The 16,293-nt window shown below is 49.3% G+C and overlaps 1 protein-coding gene across 2 annotated transcripts in view; it reads right to left on the bottom strand.

Moving 5' to 3' along the window:
- Window positions 1–16,293, bottom strand: part of hecw2b (HECT, C2 and WW domain containing E3 ubiquitin protein ligase 2b) — an 81,638-nt gene that overhangs the window by 37,774 nt on the left and 27,571 nt on the right. For both annotated transcript variants that reach the window (XM_055930287.1, XM_055930286.1), the window contains exon 2: window positions 10,200–11,808. In XM_055930287.1, the coding sequence (XP_055786262.1) occupies window positions 10,200–10,569 (370 nt within the window). In that variant the 5' untranslated portion in view covers window positions 10,570–11,808. The remainder of the gene's footprint in view (window positions 1–10,199; window positions 11,809–16,293) is intronic.

The following is a 16,293-nucleotide window of genomic DNA, read 5'->3' as shown; positions in this document are numbered from 1 at the left end:
AACAGTAGCTGATGCTGTAACCTAGTGTAACAGTAGCTGATGCTGTAACCTAGTGTAACAGTAGCTGATGCTGTAACCTAGTGTATCTGATGCTGTAACCTAGTGTATCAGTACCTGATGCTGTAACCTAGTGTAACAGTAGCTGATGCTGTAACCTAGTGTAACAGTAGCTGATGCTGTAACCTAGTGTATCTGATGCTGTAACCTAGTGTAATAGCAGCTGATGCTGTAACCTAGTGTAACAGTAGCTGATGCTGTAACCTAGTGTAACAGTAGCTGATGCTGTAACCTAGTGTACCTGATGCTGTAACCTAGTGTAACAGTAGCTGATGCTGTAACCTAGTGTATCTGATGCTGTAACCTAGTGTAATAGTAGCTAATGCTGTAACCTATTATAACCTAGTGTATCTGATGCTGTAACCTAGTGTATCAGTACCTGATGCTGTAACCTAGTGTAACAGTAGCTGATGCTGTAACCTATTATAACCTAGTGTATCTGATGCTGTAACCTAGTGTACCTGATGCTGTAACCTAGTGTAATAGTAGCTAATGCTGTAACCTAGTGTAACAGTAGCTGATGCTGTAACCTAGTGTATCTGATGCTGTAACCTAGTGTAATAGTAGCTGATGCTGTAACCTATTATAACCTAGTGTATCTGATGCTGTAACCTAGTGTAACAGTAGCTGCTACAGATACTATGGTCACTTTCCTGTTATCATTGAGCTGTGTAGGATGACAAACGTCTGACATAGTCCATGTATCATTCAGACAGTGTGTGACAGAGATATGTGTGTGTGTGTGTGTGTGTGTGTGTGTGTGTGTGTGTGTGTGTGTGTGTGTGTGTGTGTGTGTGTGTGTGTGTGTGTGTGTGTGTGTGTGTGTGTGCGTGCGTGCGTGCGTGCGTGCGTGCGTGCGTGCGTGCGTGCGTGTGTGTTGTATCTGTCACTCAGATAGTATGTGACAGAGTTGACCATGATGAATATGTCTCCTTATCACCCAGTCTCCCCTCAGAGCCACGACTCAACTCACACCATGTCACATTCAATAACAGGATGGCAAGGTGGCAAGTGATAACAGTCCCAAGTCACCCACACACACACACACACACACACACACACACACACACACACACACACACACACACACACACAGACAGGGTTGGGGAGTAACCGATAACATATCATCTGATTTACAAAAAACTGTAACTGTAATGAATTACATTAACCAGCTAAAATATTGTAATCAGATTACAGATACTTTTGAAAAACTACATAATTACTTCTTGGATTACTTTTATATTCAGAAAGGAAGCGAAAAAATACATGATGACCCCTTTCTGTTTTCTCAATGGCATTCAATTCAGCATTGAAAAACTGGTGCAGGTTTAAGTTTGTTCCACCTGAGAGAGTCTGACTACAAGTCAGAGACCACTATGATGACACGCCAGCACTATGTTCACACTACCTCCCCAGAGGCTCTGCATATTTAATGAATAACCCAGGTAATGTCACAATAAGTAACTTCTGTCAATTGTATAATGCCGTTACCCGGAAACCCTGTGGTTTTTCCTTAACAACAGAGAGGTGGAAAAGGAGGAGAGGAAGAGAGGGGGATGGAGTGATGGAGGAGAGGAAGAGAGGGGAGAGAGGAGGATAGAGTGATGGAGGAGGGGAGAGGAGGATGGAGTGATGGAGGAGGGGAGGAGGATGGAGTGAAGGAGGAGAGGAAGAGAGGGGGATGGAGTGATGGAAGAGAGGAGAGAGAGGGGGATGGAGTGATGGAAGAGAGGAGAGAGAGGAGGATAGAGTGATGGAGGAGGGGAGAGAGAGGGGGATGGAGTGATGGAGGGGAGGAGGATGGAGTGATGGAGGGGGAGAGAGGAGGATAGAGTGATGGAGGAGGGGAGAGAGGGGAGAGAGGAGGATGGAGTGATGGAGGGGAGGAGGATGGAGTGATGGAGGAGAGGGGAGAGAGGAGGATGGAGTGATGGAGGAGAGGAGGATGGAGTGCGGGAGAGATGGAGGAGAGGAGAGAGAGGAGGATGGAGTGATGGAGGAGAGAGGAGGATGGAGTGATGGAGGGGGAGAGAGAGGAGGATGGAGCGATGGAGGAGATGAGAGAGGAGGATGGAGTGATGGAGGGGGAGAGAGAGGAGGATGGAGTGATGGAGGAGATGAGAGAGGAGGATGGAGTGATGGAGGGGGAGAGAGAGGAGGATGGAGTGATGGAGGGGGAGAGAGAGGAGGATGGAGTGATGGAGGAGATGAGAGAGAGGGGAGGCAGGACATACGGTAGGTGCCGGTAATGGAGCCGTGTTGGCTCCAGGGCAGGGGTGGATGGCCCAGGGCCAGAATGATGCATCTCTCTGGGGGACACATCTCAGGTCTTTCCCCCGCCCCGGTCAATACCTCCACACACAGAGCCTGGTGTAGAGAGTGGATGGATCGCCTTTCACTGGCCATCACTCTCTCTACTGGCTGCTGCTGACACTATAGTGTTCAGGATGTGTGTATGAGTGTGTGTGTGTGTGTGTGAGTGTTTGTGTGTGTGTGTCTGGCAGGAAGTGCCCTCTGATAGCAGGCTGATGATAATGAGAAGATAATTAAAGAACTGAAGCTGATACCACTATTCACTACTGTCCAGGATGTACAGAAGTCCACTATTCACTACTGTCCAGGATGTACAGAAGTCCACTACTCACTACTGTCCAGAAGACCACTATTCACTACTGTCAAGGATGTACAGAAGTCCACTATTCACTATTGTCAAGGATGTACAGAAGTCCACTATTCACTACTGTCCAGGATGTACAGAAGTCCACTATTCACTACTGTCCAGGATGTACAGAAGTCCACTATTCACTACTGTCCAGGATGTACAGAAGACAACTATTCACTACTGTCCAGGATGTACAGAACTCCACTATTCACTACTGTCCAGGATGTACAGAAGTCCACTACTCACTACTGTCCAGAAGTCCACTATTCACTACTGTCCAGGATGTACAGAAGTCCACTATTCACTACTGTCCAGGGTGTACAGAAGTCCACTACTCACTACTGTCCAGAAGTCCACTATTCACTACTGTCCAGGATGTACAGAAGTCCACTATTCACTACTGTCAAGGATGTACAGAAGTCCACTATTCACTACTGTCCAGGATGTACAGAAGTCCACTATTCACTACTGTCCAGGATGTACAGAAGTCCACTACTCACTACTGTCCAGAAGTCAACTATTCACTACTGTCCAGGATGTACAGAAGTCCACTATTCACTACTGTCCAGGATGTACAGAAGTCCACTATTCACTACTGTCCAGGATGTACAGAAGTCCACTATTCACTACTGTCCAGGATGTACAGAAGTCCACTACTCACTACTGTCCAGAAGTCCACTATTCACTACTGTCCAGGATGTACAGAAGACCACTACTCACTACTGTCCAGGATGTACAGAAGTCCACTATTCACTACTGTCCAGGATGTACAGAAGTCCACTACTCACTACTGTCCAGAAGTCCACTACTCACTACTGTCCAGAAGTCCACTATTCACTACTGTCCAGGATGTACAGAAGACCACTACTCACTACTGTCCAGGATGTACAGAAGTCCACTATTCACTAGTGTCCAGGATGTACAGAAGACCACTACTCACTACTGTCCAGGATGTACAGAAGTCCACTACTCACTACTGTCCAGGATGTACAGAAGTCCACTACTCTCTACTGTCCAGGATGTACAGAAGTCCACTACTCACTACTGTCCAGGATGTACAGAAGACCACTATTCACTACTGTCCAGGATGTACAGAAGTCCACTATTCACTACTGTCCAGGATGTACAGAAGTCCACTATTCACTACTGTCCAGGATGTACAGAAGTCCACTACTCACTACTGTCCAGAAGTCCACTATTCACTACTGTCCAGGATGTACAGAAGACCACTACTCACTACTGTCCAGGATGTACAGAAGTCCACTATTCACTAGTGTCCAGGATGTACAGAAGACCACTACTCACTACTGTCCAGGATGTACAGAAGTCCACTACTCACTACTGTCCAGGATGTACAGAAGTCCACTACTCTCTACTGTCCAGGATGTACAGAAGTCCACTATTCACTACTGTTCAGGATGTACAGAAGTCCACTATTCACTACTGTCCAGGATGTACAGAAGTCCACTATTCACTACTGTCCAGGATGTACAGAAGACCACTATTCACTACTGTCAAGGATGTACAGAAGTCCACTACTCTCTACTGTCCAGGATATACAGAAGTCCACTATTCACTAGTGTCCAGGATGTACAGAAGTCCACTATTCACTACTGTCCAGGATGTACAGAAGTCCACAATTCACTAGTGTCCAGGATGTACAGAAGTACACTATTCACTAGTGTCCAGGATGTACAGAAGTACACTATTGTCCAGGATGTACAGAAGACCACTACTCTCTACTGTCTAGGATGTACAGAACTACACTACTCTCTACTGTCTAGGATGTAGAGAAGTACACTACTCTCTACTGTCAAGGATGTACATAAGACCACTACTCTCTACTGTCCAGGATGTACATAAGACCACTACTCACTACTGTCCAGGATGTACAGAAGACCACTACTCACTACTGTCCAGGATGTACATAAGACCACTACTCTCTACTGTCCAGGATGTACAGAAGTCCAGGCAGAGATTCAGAAGACCACTACTCACTATTGTCTAGGATGTACATAAGACCACTACTCACTATTGTCCAAAAGTCCAGGCAGAAAGGCACACAACTGTCTATATAAGGTCCCACAGTTGACCGTGCATGTCAGACTGAAAATCAAACCGCGAGGTCGAAAGAATTGTCCGTAGAGCTCCGTGACAGGATTGTGTAGAGGCACAGATCTGGGGAAGGGTACCAAAATATTTCTGCAGCATTGAAGGTCCCCAAGAACACAGTGGCCTCCATCCTTCTTAAATGGAAGATGTTTGGAGACACCAAGATCTTCCTAGAGCTTGCTGCCGGGCCAAACTGAACCATTGGGGAGAAGGGCCTTGGTCAGGGAGGTGACCAAGAACCCAATGGAAAACTCTGACAGAGCTCCAGAGGTCCTCTGTGGAGATGGGAGAACCTTCCAGAAGGACAACAATCTCTGCAGCACTCCACCAATCAGGCCTTTATGGTACAGTGGCCAGATGGGTGCCACTCCTCAGTAAAAGGCACGATAGCTAGCTTGCAGTTTGCCAAAAAGCACCTAAAAGGACTCAGACAATGAGAAACAAGAATCTCTAGTCTGATGAAACCAAGATTTAACTTTTTGGCCTGAAAGCCAAGTGTCACGCCTGGAGGAAACCTGGCACCATGCCTATGGTGAAACATGGTGGTGGCAACATCATGCTGTGGGGATGTTCATCAGTATCAGGGACTGGGAGACTAGTCCGAATCGAGGGAAAGATGAACAGAGCAAAGTACAGAGAGATTCTTGATGAAAACCTGCTCCAGAGCTCTCATGACCTCAGACTGGGTTGAAGGTTCACCTTCCAACAGAACAACGACCCTAAGCACACAGCCAAGACAACGCAGGTGTGCCTTCAGGACAAGTCTCTGAGATGTCCTTGAGTGGCCCAGCCGGAGCCCGGACTTGAAACCGAGCGAACATCTCTGGAGAGACCTGAAAATAGCTGTGCAGCAATGCTCCCCAACCATCTGACAGAGCTTGAGAGGATCTGCAGAGAAAAATGTGAGAAACTTACCAAATACAGGTGTGCCAAGCTTGTAGCATCATACCCAAGAAGACTCGAGGCTGTAATCGCTGCCAAAGGTGCTTCAACAAAGTACTGAGTAAAGGGTCTGAATACTTATGTAAATGTGCCATTCGTTTTTTTTTTATACATTTGCAAACATTTCTTAAAACCTGTTTTTGCTTTGTCATTATGTGGTATTGTGTGTAGATTGATGAGGGGGGGAAAAAGGTTTTATTCAATTTTAGAATAAGGCTGTAATGTAACAAAATGTGGAAAACAAGGCTGGTCATGGCTCACGTCAACACCAACACCATTATCCCACAAACTGGGGCCAAGCTTCCTGCCATCCGGGACCTCTATACCAGGTGCTGTTAGAGGAAGGTCCTGTAAATTGTCAAAGAATCCAGCCTCCCTAGTCGTAGACTGTTCTCTCTGCTACCGCACGGCAAGCGGCACCGAGCGCCAAGTTAAGTCCAAAAGGCTTCTTAACAGCTTCTACCCCCAAGCCATAAGACTCCTGAACAGCTAATCAAATGGCTACCCACAATAATTGCATCAATCCCCTCTTATCCCCCCCTCTCTTCCCTCCTCTTCCCCTCCCCTCCTCTCCTGTCCTGTCCTTCCCTCCTCCTCCTCTCCTCTCCTGTCCTGTCCTTCCCTCCTCCTCCTCTCCTGTCCTGTCCTTCCCTCCTCCTCCTCTCCTCTCCTGTCCTGTCCTTCCCTCCTCCTCCTCTCCTGTCCTGTCCTTCCCTCCTCCTCCTCTCCTCTCCTGTCCTTCCCTCCTCTTCCCCTCCCCTCCTCCCCTGTTCTGTCCTTCCCTCCTCCTCCTCTCCCCTCCTGTCCTTCCCTCCTCTTCCCCTCCTCCTCCTCTCCTCTCCTGTCCTTCCCTCCTCTTCCCCTCCTCCTCCTCTCCTCTCCTGTCCTTCCCTCCTCTTCCCCTCCTCCTCCTCTCCTCTCCTGTCCTTCCCTCCTCTTCCCCTCCTCCGCCTCTCCTCTCCTGTCCTTCCCTCCTCTTCCCCTCCTCCTTCTCTCCTCTCCTGTTCTTCCCTCCCCTCCTCTCCTCTCCTGTCCTTCCCTCCTCCTCCTCTCCTCTCCTGTCCTGTCCTTCCCTCCTCCTCCTCTCCTCTCCTGTCCTTCCCTCCTCTTCCCCTCCCCTCCTCTCCTCTCCTGTCCTTCCCTCCTCTTCCCCTCCCCTCCCCTCCTGTCCTTCCCTCCTCTTCCCCTCCCTTCCTGTCCTCTCCTGTTCTTCCCTCCCCTCCTCTCCTCTCCTGTCCTTCCCTCCTCCTCCTCTCCTCTCCTGTCCTGTCCTTCCCTCCTCCTCCTCTCCTCTCCTGTCCTTCCCTCCTCTTCCCCTCCCCTCCTCTCCTCTCCTGTTCTTCCCTCCCCTCCCCTTATCTCCTGTCCTTCCCTCCTCTTCCCCTCCCCTCCTCTTCTCTCCTGTTCTTCCCTCCCCTCCCCTTATCTCCTGTCCTTCCCTCCTCTTCCCCTCCCCTCCTCTCCTCTCCTGTCCTTCCCTCCTCTTCCCCTCCCCTCCCCTCCTGTCCTTCCCTCCTCTTCCCCTCCCCTCCTCTCCTGTTCTTCCCTCCCCTCCCCCCCCTCCTCTCCTGTCCTTCCCTCCTCTTCCCCTCCCCTCCCCTCCTGTCCTTGCCTCCTCTTCCCCTCCTCCTCCCCCCCCCCCCATTTTACGCTGCTGCTACTCTCTGTTGCTACTGTTATTTTACTGCTGCTATTTAATTATTTGTTACTTTATTTCATATTGTTTACTTAACACTTATTTTTCTTAAAACTGCATTGTTGGTTAAGGGCTTGTAAGTAAGCATTTCACTGTAAGGTCTATGACCTGTTGTATTCGGCGCATGTGACAAATACAATTTGATTTGAAAAAGTCAAGAGGTCTGAATACTTTCTGAATGCACTGTAGCTAACACACACACACACACACACACACACACACACACACACACACACACACACACACACACACACACACACACACACACACACACACACACACACACACACACACACACACACACACACACACACACACACACAGCACCAGGGATAAGTAATTAAACTTGATCGTCAGGGTGAGAAAAGGAAAGAGACAGCGATATGAGAACGAAAGGATGGGATGAGGAGGCGACAGGAGAGGAGGAGGGGAAGAGGAGAAGAGGTGAGGTGAGGGGAGGAGGTGAGGCGAGGGGAGAGGAGGGGAAGAGGAGGGGAAGAGGAGAGGAGGTGAGGCGAGGGGAGGGGAGGAGGTGAGGCGAGGGGAGAGGAGGGAAGAGAAGAGGAGGTGAGGCGAGGGGAGGAGGTGAGACGAGGGGAGAGGAGGGAAGAGGAGAGGAGGTGAGGCGAGGGGAGAGGAGGGAAGAGGAGAGGAGGTGAGGCGAGGGGAGGAGGTGAGACGAGGGGAGAGGAGGGAAGAGGAGAGGAGGTGAGGCGAGGGGAGAGGAGGGGAAGAGGAGGGGAAGAGGAGAGGAGGTGAGACGAGGGAAGGAGGTGAGGCGAGGGGAGAGGAGGGAAGAGGAGGAGGGGAAGAGGAGAGGAGGCGAGGGGAGGGAAGGAGGTGAGGCAAGGGGAGAGGAGGAGAAGAGGAGGAGGGGAAGAGGAGAGGAGGTGAGGCGAGGGAACGAGGTGAGGCAAGGGGAGAGGAGGAAAAAGGAGGAGGGGAAGAGGAGAGGAGGTGAGGCGAGGGGAGGTGAGGCGAGGGGAGAGGAGGGGAAGAGGAGGAGGGGAAGAGGAGAGGAGGTGAGGCGAGGGAAGGAGGTGAGGCGAGGGGAGAGGAGGGAAGAGGAGGAGGGGAAGAGGAGAGGAGGTGAGGCGGGAAGAGGAGAGGAGGTGAGGCGAGGGGAGGAGGTGAGGCGAGGGAAGAGAAGAGGAGGTGAGGCGAGGGGAGGAGGTGAGACGAGGGGAGAGGAGGGAAGAGGAGAGGAGGTGAGGCGAGGGGAGGAGGTGAGACGAGGAGGGAAGAGGAGAGGAGGTGAGACAAGGGGAGAGGAGGTGAGGCGAGGGGAGGAGGTGAGACGAGGGGAGAGGAGGGAAGAGGAGAGGAGGTGAGGCGAGGGGAGGAGGTGAGACGAGGGGAGAGGAGGGAAGAAAAGAGGAGGTGAGGCGAGGGGAGGAGGTGAGACGAGGGGAGAGGAGGTAAGAGGAGAGGAGATGAGGCGAGGGGAGAGGAGAGAATAGGAGAGGAGATGAGGCGAGGGGAGGGGGTGAGGCGAGGGGTGAGGCTTTATTGCCTTAACACCCTTATCTTATCTCATTTGCACTCACTGTATATAGAGTTTTTGTTTTCTTTGTTCTACTGTATTATTGACTATGTTTTGTTTATCCCATGTGTAACTCTGTGTTGTTGTATGTGTCAAATTGCTATGCTTTATCTTGGCCAGGTCGCAGTTGCAAATGAGAACTTGTTCTCAACTGGCCTACCTGGTTAAATAAAGGTGAAATAAATAACACGTTTAAAAAGGGAGGAGGGCAGCATGATACAATTCTCTTATAATCTCAGGTGATGCTGACGTAGTGCTTTCTCCTCCCTCCCCCAACCTCACCCTCTCATCCTCCCTCCCTCCCCCCTCTCATCCTCTTATCCTCCCTCCCCCTCTCTTCCTCCCTCTCATCCTACCTACCTCCTTCCCTCCCTCCCCCCTCCCTCTCATCCTACTTCCCTCCCCCTCCCTTCCTCCCTCTCATCCTCCCTCCCCCCTCTCTTCCTCTCTCTCATCCTCCCTACCTCCCTCCCCCTCTCATCCTCCCTCCCTCCCCCTCTCTTCCTCCCTCTCATCCTACCTACCTCCTTCCTTCCCTCCCCCTCCCTTCCTCCCTCTCATCCTACCTCCCTCCCCCTCCCTTCCTCCCTCTCATCCTCCCCCTCTCATCCTCCCTCCCTCCCCCCTCTCATCCTCTTATCCTCCCTCCCCCTCTCTTCCTCCCTCTCATCCTACCTACCTCCTTCCCTCCCTCTCCCCTCCCTTCCTCCCTCTCATCCTACCTCCCTCCCCCTCCCTTCCTCCCTCCCCCCTCTCTTCCTCTCTCTCATCCTCCCTACCTCCCTCCCCCTCTCATCCTCCCTCCCTCCCCCTCTCTTCCTCCCTCTCATCCTACCTACCTCCTTCCTTCCCTCCCCCCTCCCTTCCTCCCTCTCATCCTACCTCCCTCCCCTCCCTTCCTCCCTCTCATCCTCCCTCCCCCCTCTCATCTTCCCTCCCCCCTCCCCCCTCTCATGTGATTCCTCCAGTACTGAAGCCCTCTACTGTACACCCTCTCCTGCCCTGTTCTAAACATGTGTCCTTGGTCTCCATTGAGGATCTTGTTCTATGATTGATTTGTGTATTTTTGAAATGTGAAGGTAGCTAAATGAATGTCCAACTTTCTGGGACAATAAAGGAAACCTTGACACAACTTGACCCCCCTACCCCTTCTTCCCCTGAAGATCTAGTCCCCCCCCGTGTCTCACCGATGTGGTAGAGTCCGATCCAGTCCGTGGCGTCCACTTCCTCCTTGATGTCCCAGTTGATGACCAGGTTTTGGCCCCGCCCCATCGTGAACTCGTATGTCGACGCAGTCAGCGATGACCTGCTCTCCGAGGTCACCAGGTCCGTGTCGCTATTGGCCCTTTGTAGCCCGCCGCCATGACCCTCTCCATGACCTCCGACCCCTGACCGTTCACCAGCTGACCTTTCCCCGCCGTGACCCCTAGGGCCAATGCCATCACCGCCCTGGGCTGAGAGAGAGCGCAGGTTTTCAGGGCTGAGAGTGTAGCGCATGTGGGGGTTGCGCCTCCTCACCACCAGGAGATGCTCACGAGCAGTGGGAGTGGTCGTCATGGTGACCACAGGGGAGGAGGGAGGAGGGGACTGGGGGTGAGATGGGGGGTGAGAGGGGTGATGGTGATGATGGGGGGAGTGGTGGTGATGGGAGGGGGAGGAAGGGTGGGGGCGGGGGGGGAGGACGGCCGTGGTGAGGGAGGGGCGAATGATGGAGGTTGATCAGGGGAGGGGGGGGAACGGTGGGCCACGCCCAAGGCTGGAGCCAGAGAGGAGGGCCACAGGCCAGGAGGCTACAGCACAGCGCCAGACAGCCTGGTAGAGCCTACTAGAATCTAATAGAACACACTAAAACCTAACAGAACATACTTGAACCTAACAGAACATACTTGAACCTGAGAGAACATACTATAATCTAATAGAACATACTAGAACCTAACAGAACATACTAGAACCTATTAGAACTTACTAGAACCTAATAGAACATTCTAGAAGCTGACGCGCTAGCTACGGTCAGTAGAAGCCTGTAGATTAAATACTACAGTCTGGATCCAACAAGCAGCCAAGCCCAGACACAGGTCAGAGGTTAGCTAACACATCTCCACTTGTAAGGAGGTTGTCCCTTGCCACTCTGCCGCTGCCTGCTCTTTGGAAGTCAAACATTAGTTTACTAAGGTGACTACTGTAAAGCACTTTGTGAGAAATGTTGTTGTAAAAATGCTTTTATAAATAAAGTTTGATTGAGTGATTGTGGAATTTGAGGCCTGTGATCCAGTCTTTCTATTGGTTGAGATGGACAGGAAGTGAGGTGGGCTGATGCTGAAGTCACATCCTGTTCTCTCCTGTCCGGTCAGTGCTGGTCCAGCCCAGTTTCACATCAGAACATTTAGCTTCACTTCATTACCCAGTGGAGTGGTTCAAGATTTCAATCTAGGGATGGCTCTCTAGGATGTTGGGAGGGGGGAGAGAGAGGGAGGGATGGGCTGTACCATGGATCTTACATACAGGCCCCGGGGCTGCATGTTGGGAGGGGGGAGAGAGAGGGAAGGAGGGGATGGGGGGGGGGGGGGGTGAAGCTCCTCACTCCCCTTCGTCTGTTTGGGGAGGGGTGGAGGGGAAGGGTGTTGGATTGTAGTCTGGTTGGAACTAGGGTGGTCTGGGGTAGGATGTAGACGTGGGCCAACTCTCCAGACCAATGTCTTGTCTTCTTCCAGGGGGGACAGAAAGGGGTGAGAGGGGGGAGAGAGGGAGACTGCAGGCTTGAGGTGGTGGTGGAGGTGATGAAGGGAGGTTGGACACCTGTGAGAGAAGGAGAGAGAGAGAGGGAGGGGGAGAAAGAGGGAGGGGACGTCAGAGATATAGCACAACGCCCAGGATCAACCAATGACAGGAGAATGACAGGAACAACAGAAGCATTGTTTATCAGAACAATCTATCCCCAGCTTCCTAATCAACAGCAGCACTAACACTTGATGTAGAACAGAACAATCTATCCCCAGCTTCCTAATCAACGAGAGAGAGAGAGAGAGAGAGAGAGAGAGAGAGAGAGAGAGAGAGAGAGAGAGAGAGAGAGAGAGAGAGAGAGAGAGAGAGAGAGAGAGAGAGAGAGAGAGAGAGAGAGAGAGAGAGAGAGAGAGAGAGAGAGAGAGAGAGAGAGAGAGAGAGAGAGATGTGTCCAGTCCACAATAACACTGTAGTTAATAACGTGAAGAGAAAGGCCATGTCCCATCATCCCCATCCTGTGAATCCTTTATTAGTCTCCCTCATTACTAGTGTCCTGGTTCGACGATTCCGGACTTCCTGCTTTCACCCTCCTGATTCTGGGAAACATCCAACTGGGATTTTGGGAAAACCAGGGAACTTCTTCAAAGTTCCAAAAAATTTTCAATTCTGACTCCCTCTTAAACATGTTAACCATAAAGCAGCTTAAACTGAGGAGCAATAGCTCTAGCAGGCTACCGATGAACATATTGATCTGTCTCCCTCTAGACTGTGGTTACATTAGTACAAGCAGGCTACTGAGGAACATATTGATCTCTCTCCCTCTAGACTGTGGTTACATTAGCTCTATCAGGCTACTGAGGAACATATTGATCTGTCTCCCTCTAGAATGTGGTTACATTAGTACTAGCAGGCTACTGAGGAACATATTGATCTCTCTCCCTCTAGACTGTGGTTACATTAGTACTAGCAGGCTACCGATGAACATATTGATCTGTCTCCCTCTAGACTGTGGTTACATTAGTACAAGCAGGCTACTGAGGAACATATTGATCTCTCTCCCTCTAGACTGTGGTTACATTAGCTCTATCAGGCTACTGAGGAACATATTGATCTCTCTCCCTCTAAACTGTGGTTACAATAGTACTAGCAGGCTACTGAGGAACATATTGATCTCTCTCCCTCTAGACTGTGGTTACATTAGTACTAGCAGGCTACTGAGGAACATATTGATCTCTCTCCCTCTAGATTGTGGTTACATTAGTACTAGCAGGCTACTGAGGAACATATTGATCTCTCTCCCTCTAGGCTGTGGTTACATTAGTACTAGCAGGCTACTGAGGAACATATTGATCTGTCTCCCTCTAGACTGTGGTTACATTAGCACTAGCAGGCTACTGAGGAACATATTGATCTCTCTCCCCCTAGACTGTGGTTACATTAGTACTAGCAGGCTACTGAGGAACATATTGATCTCTCTCCCTCTAGTCTGTGGTTACATTAGTACTAGCAGGCTACTGAGGAACATATTGATCTCTCTCCCTCTAGACTGTGGTTACATTAGTACTAGCAGGCTACTGAGGAACATATTGATCTCTCTCCCTCTAGTCTGTGGTTACATTAGTACTAGCAGGCTACTGAGGAACATATTGATCTCTCTCCCTCTAGACTGAGGTTACATTAGTACTAGCAGGCTACTGAGGAACATATTGATCTCTCTCCCTCTAGACTGTGGTTAAATTAGTACTAGCAGGCTACTGAGGAACATATTGATCTCTCTCCCTCTAGAATGTGGATACATTAGTACTAGCAGGCTACTGAGGAACATATTGATCTCGCTCCCTCTAGACTGTGGTTACATTAGTACTAGCAGGCTACTGAGGAACATATTGATCTCTCTCCCTCTAGACTGTGGTTACATTAGTACTAGCAGGCTACTGAGGAACATATTGATCTGTCTCCCTCTAGACTGTGGTTACATTAGTACTAGCAGGCTACTGAGGAACATATTGATCTCTCTCCCTCTAAACTGTGGTTACAATAGTACTAGCAGGCTACTGAGGAACATATTGATCTCTCTCCCTCTAGACTGTGGTTACATTAGTACTAGCAGGCTACTGAGGAACATATTGATCTCTCTCCCTCTAGATTGTGGTTACATTAGTACTAGCAGGCTACTGAGGAACATATTGATCTCTCTCCCTCTAGGCTGTGGTTACATTAGTACTAGCAGGCTACTGAGGAACATATTGATCTGTCTCCCTCTAGACTGTGGTTACATTAGCACTAGCAGGCTACTGAGGAACATATTGATCTCTCTCCCCCTAGACTGTGGTTACATTAGTACTAGCAGGCTACTGAGGAACATATTGATCTCTCTCCCTCTAGTCTGTGGTTACATTAGTACTAGCAGGCTACTGAGGAACATATTGATCTCTCTCCCTCTAGACTGTGGTTACATTAGTACTAGCAGGCTACTGAGGAACATATTGATCTCTCTCCCTCTAGTCTGTGGTTACATTAGTACTAGCAGGCTACTGAGGAACATATTGATCTCTCTCCTTCTAGACTGAGGTTACATTAGTACTAGCAGGCTACTGAGGAACATATTGATCTCTCTTCCTCTAGACTGTGGTTAAATTAGTACTAGCAGGCTACTGAGGAACATATTGATCTCTCTCCCTCTAGAATGTGGATACATTAGTACTAGCAGGCTACTGAGGAACATATTGATCTCGCTCCCTCTAGACTGTGGTTACATTAGTACTAGCAGGCTACTGAGGAACATATTGATCTCTCTCCCTCTAGACTGTGGTTACATTAGTACTAGCAGGCTACTGAGGAACATATTGATCTGTCTCCCTCTAGACTGTGGTTACATTAGTACTAGCAGGCTACTGAGGAACATATTGATCTGTCTCCCTCTAGACTGTGGTTACATTAGTACTAGCAGGCTACTGAGGAACATATTGATCTCTCTCCCTCTAGACTGTGGTTACATTAGCTCTAGCAGGCTACTGAGGAACATATTGATCTCTCTCCCTCTAGACTGTGGTTACATTAGCTCTAGCAGGCTACTGAGGAACATATTGATCTCTCTCTCTCTAGACTGTGGTTACATTAGTACTAGCAGGCTACTGAGGAACATATTGATCTCTCTCCCTCTAGACTGTGGTTACATTAGTACTAGCAGGCTACTGAGGAACATATTGATCTCTCTTCCTCTAGATTGTGGTTACATTAGTACTAGCAGGCTACTGAGGAACATATTGATCTCTCTCCCTCTAGACTGTGGTTACATTAGTACTAGCAGGCTACTGAGGAACATATTGATCTCTCTCCCTCTAGACTGTGGTTACATTAGTACTAGCAAGCTACTGAGGAACATATTGATCTCTCTCTCTCTAGACTGTGGTTACATTAGTACTAGCAAGCTACTGAGGAACATATTGATCTCTCTCCCTCTAGACTGAGGTTACATTAGTACTAGCAGGCTACTGAGGAACATATTGATCTCTCTCCCTCTAGACTGAGGTTACATTAGTACTAGCAGGCTACTGAGGAACATATTGATCTCTCTCCCTCTAGACTGTGGTTACATTAGTACTAGCAGGCTACTGAGGAACATATTGATCTCTCTCCCTCTAGACTGTGGTTACATTAGTACTAGCAGGCTACTGAGGAACATATTGATCTGTCTCCCTCTAGATTGTGGTTACATTAGTACTAGCAGGCTACTGAGGAACATATTGATCTCTCTCCCTCTAGACTGTGGTTACATTAGTACTAGCAGGCTACTGAGGAACATATTGATCTCTCTCTCTCTAGACTGTGGTTACATTAGTACTAGCAGGCTACTGAGGAACATATTGATCTCTCTCCATCTAGACTGTGGTTACATTAGTACTAGCAGGCTACTGAGGAACATATTGATCTCTCTCCCTCTAGACTGTGGTTACATTAGTACTAGCAGGCTACTGAGGAACATATTGATCTCTCTCCCTCTAGACTGTGTTTACATTAGTACTAGCAGGCTACTGAGGAACATATTGATCTCTCTCCCTCTAGACTGTGGTTACATTAGTACTAGCAGGCTACTGAGGAACATATTGATCTGTCTCCCTCTAGACTGTGGTTACATTAGTACTAGCAGGCTACTGAGGAACATATTGATCTCTCTCCCTCTAGACTGTGGTTACATTAGTACTAGCAGGCTACTGAGGAACATATTGATCTCTCTCCCTCTAGACTGTGGTTACATTAGTACTAGCAGGCTACTGAAGAACATATTGATCTGTCTCCCTCTAGACTGTGGTTACATTAGTACTAGCAGGCTACTGAGGAACATATTGATCTCTCTCCCTCTAGACTGTGGTAACATTAGTACTAGCAGGCTACTGAGGAACATATTGATCTCTCTCCCTCTAGACTGTGGTTACATTAGTACTAGCAGGCTACTGAGGAACATATTGATCTCTCTCCCCCTAGACTGTGGTAACATTAGTACTAGCAGGCTACTGAGGAACATATTGATCTCTCTCCCCCTAGACTGTGGTAACATTA

Source organism: Salvelinus fontinalis, chromosome 7 (genome assembly GCF_029448725.1).
Source record: "Salvelinus fontinalis isolate EN_2023a chromosome 7, ASM2944872v1, whole genome shotgun sequence".
Classification (NCBI taxonomy): Eukaryota; Metazoa; Chordata; class Actinopteri; order Salmoniformes; family Salmonidae; genus Salvelinus; species Salvelinus fontinalis.
Note: the sequence above shows the minus strand (reverse complement) of the source record. Positions and strands in the feature narration are given on the sequence as shown.